The following is an 8,316-nucleotide window of genomic DNA, read 5'->3' as shown; positions in this document are numbered from 1 at the left end:
ACTGAGTTCTGAGGTCGAGAGCCTTTGCTAATAGTTGTATTTGTATTTTCTTATGCCTATGCCCCGACCTCTGAATTTTACAGCTGCCTATTGCCAAGAGCTAGTAGCTATTTTCCTAAGGAACCAACTGAAATGGATTCAATGTATTCATCTAAAGCAGTGCCAAATCTGTTTTTATGGATGTAACTGTTTCTAATATTCTTAGACTGGTTACTCAAAGAGCAGAACCTGAGGCATAAGCCTATGTGGTATTGCTTTATTAAGCAGTGTGATCTCCAGGGATCAGGAGTTAGAGAAAGAAAACAAGGAATGAGGACAGAGGACAGACAATGCAAGAGTGCATTCCTGGGCTGGCTACCACTTCACATCAAGCAAGCCTGACTGTTCTTTTTTTTTTTTTTTTTAACTGTCTTTTGAGTTGCATGTTCCAAGTTGCACATGCATGGGCACTGCTTTGGTATGAATGTTTGTTTGTGTTTCATTCAAAATTCATGTTGACACATAATCCCCAATGCAACAATATTAAAAGATGTGGCTTCTGGGAAGTAATTAGGCCATAAGGACCCCACCCACATGAATGGATTTGTGCTTTTATTAAGAAGCTGAAGAGAACTAGTTAGGCCCCTTTTGCCCTTTCACCTATCACCATGTGAGGACTCAGAATTCAAGGCACCATCTTGGAAGCAGAGACCAGACCCTCACCAGACACAAAACCTGCCAGTGTCTTGATTTTGGACTTCTAGCCTCTAGACCTGTGAAAAATAAATTCCTGTTATTTATAGATTATTCGGTCTCATATTTTGTGATAGCAGCAGTGACAGACCAAGACAGCACCAAGCTGAGACTGCTGTTCTTACTAAACTTCAGAGTCAACAAAGAAGCACTAATAACAGTCGCAGGTGGACAAACAGAAGTCTCTATTATATGGTGGCTGCAGATTTGGATGGCCACAGGTTCTGCTTTACAGACAGAGTCCCAGTTTAGGTCTGTGGCTGTGCTGTAGTTGTTAAAAGCACCTACCTTTTCTCTAAAACCTCTTCTGAATTCTATGGCAAATTATATGTGGAGCAATCAGTAGTGGGTGAGCCAGAAACAAGTGTCCAAAGTCCTTGGAAACACCTGAGTCTGAAAAGAGCAGAAGTAGCATCAAAGAGGTGCCTGAAGCACAGTCTTCAGTATTTTTCTGGATATTGTCTACCTTCAAGTATACTCTCTAGTCAGTCACATACTCCGAGAGGATGAGAATGACTTTTCCTTTGTTGGAAATGTTAATACTGACGTTCTAGGGACCTCATTTTCCAGGCCATTTGCCAGTGAATATTTCTAAATATTCATATAAATAAAATGATAAAATGCATGAGAGAGGGATAGGGTGATGGCCTGCTCTCCCAAAGGAGGTGATGAAGTGTTTATGCAGGTAAGTATTCAACATGACCTTGGACTATAGTTTCAACCTATAAATTCAACCAAAAATGACTACAATTTCAACCTAAAAATTATCAACTTTTAATATTATTTCAATGCTGACATTCATTGATGGGGTTTAATTAATGGCCCATAATACAGTCCTGAAAAATATCTCTACTCAAAACTACTTCAAGAAAATGCATGTAATCTGAAAATTGTTACACAGTTCTAAATTCTGCCAAACCTAGAAAGATCATGATCAAGCAAAATATATCTTCCGAAATAATCTCTGAATATTTTCAAACAGCCCAGACATAGTATCCAGAGTACTGTTCTGCTTATTGTAATTTTGGCTTCAAAGGTAAAAGTTAATTGGATATATTGAAAACCCCAGCAAAACTCCAGAAGTAAAAGTCATCCATTTTAATTAGGAAATGTTCAGAGCATATCATGGTCGGCAATCATCCGAAATGCAAATCATGAGTCATTCTAATATGCAAATCACAAAGCAAGGGGCAAGATTTTTCAAAATGTGTTCTCTCCCACAGACTGGAATTTGCATTTAAAAGCACAAAAACAACTGTCTGAAAGATTTGGTCACAACATCAGCAAAAAGAAGCAAATCAAGAGAACCATCAGCTATTAACTCTCAAAAAGCCCTTTTGATATATCACTTGCTAAGGCACACAGAAGGGAGTTGGGATGGGGGGCCACAGAGCCCCTCCAATCAACCAACCAACAGACCAAACAATTGTATGTGAGTTGAGAATAAAATGATTGCACATAAAATGCTGGAAAATTAAAGCTATGAGAAAAACCTGTGCTTCCTTACTCTAATACAAAAACATATTGTTTCCTCGATTTGATGATACCATCAAGTAGAAGCTGCATTATCAATTTAGTAACAGGATTTTGGAGAAAAAAATGTGCATTTTTTTGTTTCTTGTTAGCTGCTTTTTTTCATTAACCAACAACAGCATACATTTCACATAATAATTTATCATTCTTTCCTTTTGCTAAATTTTTTTTTACTTACAGAGACAGAGAATTATTCTAAAAGACTTTTAACATTATGGAGATACACTGCCTTTCAAAATTCATGCTTGTTGGGTTTTTGATATATATAGCAGCTTTAGGATTATGAGCATAACTTTGGGGCATTTCAAAAATATTAAATTTCCTATGATTCAATGTATAGCTTAATTTTTGTCTTACTTGAAACATATTTTGCTGATAGTCATCCAGTTCTTGAAAGTCAGACAGACATTTTAATAGGTAGGTAGTCACTGTCTAAGAGATAGAAATATGAATTAATTATAGCAACCATTTCAAGCTTTCACTATCAGAGTTTTGGCAATTTCTACTTCCTTTGATTATATTGCATGGATGTGAATGACTGTATTTTTTAAACTATAGTTGTAAAACTAAATTTCTTAAATATTTTAAGCAATGAATTACAGATCCAAAACTAAGTTAAATTGCAAATGCTACTACTACTGCCACCACCACCGCCACCACTACTACTACTAATACTATTGTAAATAATTCATAGATACACCTGCATTTAGAGGATGCAAAATACTTTCACAACAAGGCCAAATCCATGGATATTAATCAGTGCTAGTCAATAATCATTTACAGATAATTTTCTCTTCTGGCTGTAATGGAGTGGCTTGCAGCGGAATAACATTATTTCCACTGTGAATACTTACAAATTTATTTTACATCATTTTGAAGGTATTAGAGAGCACCTGAGCTACTCTAAAGATTTGAGTGTCCAGATTTTGAAAGAGAAAGGACATACTTAATGTACACCTATTTATCTGCATGTTGCTTTTCTTCTCAAAATATTTTTTGATTCATGGCCCATAAAAGGAGTCTGAGAAGCTGGTCAGTGAGTGACCACTAAGTGGCAGAGAAGTCAGTAATAGTTGTAGGCAACACCATAACCCTGAAAAGGCAAAAAAAAACCAGAATCTAGGCCCGCTAAGGTAGCCAAGGTAGCCAAGATAGGTGTCACAGAATCAACATTCAACTTCCTTAATTTTCTTCATCACGTGTTTGTTTCCTTTTGCATTGATTTCTGCTCTTCTCAGCTTTCTCTTATAGACAGCATAGATTTGGCTCTGCCTTTTATGGTCAGTCTGAAAACCTCTGCCTTTTAATTGGAGTGTTTATATAGATACATAAAAAGTAATGATTGAGAAATGAGTTTAAATTAACCATTTTGTTATTGCTTTTCTATTATTTCCATCTGTTTTTTGTTGCTCTTGGTCTCTTTTCCTGCCTTCTTCCAACACTTTTTCTTTTCTCATTCAAAGAAAAAGAATTTTGATTCAGTATGTAATCAAGGAAGCTATTTAAAAAATAAATGCTCAAGGGGCATAAGTAGAACAACCTTAGATGTCATCATGTACTTGTCCAGGGACATTGTTTTCACGAAGAAAGGAGGCATATCAACAGAAAGGGAGCACCAAGTTGCCAGGGATTCTATGCTTAGGCATTCTGCCCTGTTTGTGGATCTTCATTCATAGCCAAAGTAAAAACTATCCTTTGTGGTAGTGCTTAGTTCTGTTTAGAAAAATTCAGAGACCAAGCATAGTAGCTCATATCTGTAATCTCAGCACTGTGGGAGGCCAAAGCAGGCAGATCACTTGAGCTCTGGAGTTTGAGACCAGCCTGGGCAACATGGCAAAATGCCTTCTCTACAAAAATAAAAAATTTAAAAATAAATATTAAATGAAATTAAGATTTTAGCTTCTTCTCTTTCTAAGCACATGGTAGGATCTACTTCCCCTGCCCTTTGAAATTAGGCGTAGACATGTTATTTGCTTTCATCGTGAAACATGAGTTGAAATAATAAGTAACACTTCTAGGCAGAAACTCTAAGAGCAAACACAAACTGCAGCATTGTCTCCAGCACCTAGATCATAAAAGCCATGGAAAGTCAGAGTCTCTGCAGCCTGGATACCTAAGTAACTGCAACAAACCTCCTGCTGACTATGAGAGAAATGGAGAGTAATTTAAAATACAAAAGAAACTGTACGGCAAGTCGCTGATTTGTGGCTGCTTATTACTGCAGTACAACTTAACTCATCCTTTCTGATATACCCTTTAAAATCTTTTGGCCTGCATCTCCCCGCGAGCCGCGGGTCAAGTGCCTGCAGCTAAGTGCGCGCGAGGATCCGCCACCCACCCGTTCGGTGTGGGCTCTGACGTTAGGGTCTTTGTGTCATGACAACCGCTCCAGCAGCCGTTTAGGAGACAGCAGATAACGGCCGCCTTAGCCCTGAGCGGGTGCCCGACCCTTCTCTTCAAGGACCCCAAGCCAAGCAGCGACCCTGAGCTGACAGCCCGAGCTCCAGGCAATGGCGGCCTCCCACCGGCCCATCAAGGGGATCCTGAAGAACAAGATCTCCAGGACTTCCTCCATGGTGGCGACGTCCGAACAGTCCCGCGCGCGTCTCCGCGAGGAGCTGAGTAAAAAATCCCAGAAGTGGGATGAAATGAACATCCTGGCGACCTATCGTCCAGCAAACAAAGACTATGGTTTAATGGAAATAGATAAACCAAACACTCCTTACCATGGTTTGATGGGTGACGAAGAAGACGCATGTAGTGACGCAGAAACCACTGAAACCGTGGCACCAGATATCTTAGCTAAGAAATTAGCTGCAGCGCAAGGCTCGGAGCCCAAGTGTCTGGTTCAGGAACAAGACAGCAGTGGGGAGGAGGATAGTAACCTCTCAGCTGAAGAACGAGAAAAAAGGCGACAATTTGAAACGAAAAGAAAGCTTCACTACAATGAAGGACTCAATATCAAACTAGCTAGACAATTAATTTCAGAAGACCTACATGATGATGAGGAAGATGAAGAAACAAGACTGCAGATGGAGAAAGCATGAATATGCAAGAATCAAATCAAGGATCTACTGCAAGTGACCAACGACAAGACAAATCACGAAGTTCATAGATTTGTTCAACACTGCAATTGCTTGTTAAATGTAAACCGTTACTATAATACATTGCTTCTTGCTCTCCACAATTCATGACTTAAGTACCAAAATGCATACCAGTTATTATATATTGCCAAGAATTAAATGATAACCTTAGATGCTGATTAGACTGAAAATTCCTAATTGATATTTATATATTCTTGTGCCTAGTACTTTACCACAAATACAGTGTAATATCATCAATCCAAAACTGCATTACTTTAGTAAAAAACATTGGTTAATATGCATAAGATATTATATAGCTTTTTATGCTTTAGAGGTTAAACAGTATCTTTAAGAGGAACTCATTTTCATCACTCTAAATGTAGTGGTAGCTCTTACAAAGTTTGTTGTAGTTGTCATTTTAATCAAAAGCCAATTTAACAACATGATATATAGACTGATAAATATTCAGGCTGAATGGTATTTTAACACTTGTCTTCAACTTGATTTGTCTGTTTAATTGAAAAGGATTATAAGAGTTACTGTTGCATTTTCTGGCCTACTACCTTTAAAAATTCCTGTCATTTCTTTATATTTACAAGGAAAGGACTGAACTTTTTCTCATCAAAACTAGCTTTTTTCCCACAAATAAATTATCAGATTAAACTTGCACTAAAGTCTGCTGTTTTTTTGGGTTTTTTTGTTGGGGCGTGGTTATGTTTTTGGTACACTGGACAGACTTCAGAGCAGTTTTTTAAAAAATAAATATTCTTTTTTTTTTCTTTTTTTTGAGACAGAGTCTCTCTCTGTTGCCAGATGCCAGGCTGGAGTGCAGTGGCACGATCTCGGCTCACTGCAACCTCCGCCTCCCGGGTTCAAGCAGTTATCCTGCCTCAGCCTCCCAAGTAGCTGGGACTACAGGCATGTGCCACCAGGCCCAGCTAATTTTTGTATTTTTTAGTAGAGACGGGGTTTCACCATATTGGCCAGGATGGTCTCGATCTCCTGACCTCGTGATCTGCCCGCCTTGGCCTCCCAAAGTGCTGGGATTACAGGTGTGAGCCACCCCGCCCAGCCAAAAACAAATATTCTAATGTAGCTATCTCAGAATTCCCTTTAAATACCTGTCTTAACCTCCTGCTTTTATTTCCTACTCCTTTCCACACATATGCACACAATCCTGTACCTTTTAAAGGATCATTGAAGTTGTCACGACATTAGGAACTCTTTCTCTTATACTTCTGTCATTTGCTGCAATACTAAAATTCTTATTTTGACCATCAATGCCTATTAATTCTTCTAATAAATGAACAAAATAGATTGAGTAGCAGTAGTACTATAAGTAGGAAATACAGTTTAACTGCTGAATTTCTATACCTCTCTGATTTACAGCTTGCTAATTAAATTGCTATTATTTGTTTGGCTTACTTAGACTTAAGAAAACAACTAACTGAGGTTTTTTTGTTTTGTTTTGTTTTGTTTTCATGAGGAGAAAATTGTGTGTAACCAGCGATGTGATTATTCCTGAATGTACAGACAGAAGTAAGCCTGGAAATTGTTTAATTTAAAAACTTATAATAGTCCCTGCTTTAAGGGAATACGATAATGTATACCATGACAAATGTACTTTATTCTTCTAGCAGAGTAAGAATGATTTGGAATTTTTTTCCTGGAAATGAAGTTCAGAAAAGCCCTGTGTGTCTTGGATGATGATTGCATTTCTAGACAATTATTTGTATCTTAATTTTTTGTTAGTACCAAAATAATCTGTTATATGAGCAGACTTTCAAATTAATTTCTGTATACTACATATACAAGAAGATTTTAATTGAACAGCTTATCTTCCACTTGCAAGTTTATGGAAATATCAGTATGTCAAAATAAATAAAAAGTGGGAGAATTTTTTGCTGTTAGAAGAATGTGCTTATTATTTTGATTTTCTAAATGAGATATAATCAAAGTACTGCTGAACTATAGGTGCAGTAGTCTACTAAACATTTCAGCAAGTGATAGTACTGATTTAGAAACAAAACTGTTTATCTCTGCTTTCTGAATTAATGTTGGGATTCCGTGTTAAAATCTGTTTTGGGGGATATAGAGATTAAGTCTGTACATACATGTGCACATATATTCATGTACCCAGACCTCTGACTTTTGAGTTCTTAGAAAGTATCCACATGATCTTTTTTGATGCAGAAGTAACTGTTGTACAGTAAAGAAAGGATAAGGCTTTGAACAGCTGATTCTTTTTGTGTTTCCTACAAACTATTTTTTGAAATTTAAATCACAAGCAAACTCATTTTTTGGTTTCTAGAAAGTAAATGATGATTTCAGAGGAGTAAGACACGCCAAGCAGAATGCTCAGTAGGATTTTAGGTAGTCAAATGCAGCTGAAAAAGGTACTTTCAAGTCATAAGTGGCTAAATGATATGGTATGAACTAGTCAAAATATGAACCATTATGATTCAAGTTAGATTTTCCTCTGGAGAGATGGATCTGAATGTTCAGTTCCTGTCAAGGTAGATTTTACTTTCAACTTGTTTATCGATATCACTTTCTGTTACCTTGTCTGTTTATTTGTCTAAAATTTTCTAGGGATGACTAAAGTTTGACATAATGGTAGAAATGGATTGTTAAGAGTAACTTTAAGCTGAAGATTAAAGCAAGATGCCATTTTCCCCATGACTTTCATTTTGTTTACATTTTCCCCTTAAGTTCATTTACACTACACATACTGTAACAAAATACAACAATATGAAAAAATAAATGAATAAAATACAATATTTTAGGTGAGATAATGCAGATTTTACAGCTTTGTGTGCAGACACACATACAAAGGCACAATTTGGGTTCTTACACGTGGTTTTGTTACATTTTAATATTCATGGTCTGATTTGTACTTTCATACTCAACTTTATTCAACATAGAATTTAATTTTTTAACTTCAGAAATTATTATGTTAATATGTAGA

The 8,316-nt window shown here is 36.9% G+C and overlaps 1 protein-coding gene across 2 annotated transcripts; it reads left to right on the top strand.

Annotated features, from left to right (window-relative positions):
- The first annotated feature begins 4,775 nt into the window (after positions 1-4,775).
- LOC105732236 (protein phosphatase inhibitor 2-like) lies at positions 4,776-5,312 on the top strand. Of its 2 annotated transcripts, XM_021669003.2 has the most exons (2): positions 4,776-4,995; positions 5,068-5,312. In XM_021669003.2, the coding sequence occupies exons 1-2, from the start codon at positions 4,776-4,778 to the stop codon at positions 5,310-5,312; spliced, it is 465 nt and encodes a 154-aa protein (XP_021524678.2). The 2 variants fall into 2 exon arrangements, with proteins under 2 accessions (XP_021524678.2, XP_064227710.1); XM_064371640.1 differs by having other exon boundaries at positions 4,776-5,312.
- The last annotated feature ends 3,004 nt before the right edge of the window (positions 5,313-8,316 follow it).

This window comes from Aotus nancymaae, unplaced genomic scaffold (assembly GCF_030222135.1).
Source record: "Aotus nancymaae isolate 86718 unplaced genomic scaffold, 86718_ANA_hifiasm-v0.15.2.pri h1tg000155l, whole genome shotgun sequence".
Lineage (NCBI taxonomy): Eukaryota > Metazoa > Chordata > Mammalia > Primates > Aotidae > Aotus > Aotus nancymaae.
Note: the sequence above shows the minus strand (reverse complement) of the source record. Positions and strands in the feature narration are given on the sequence as shown.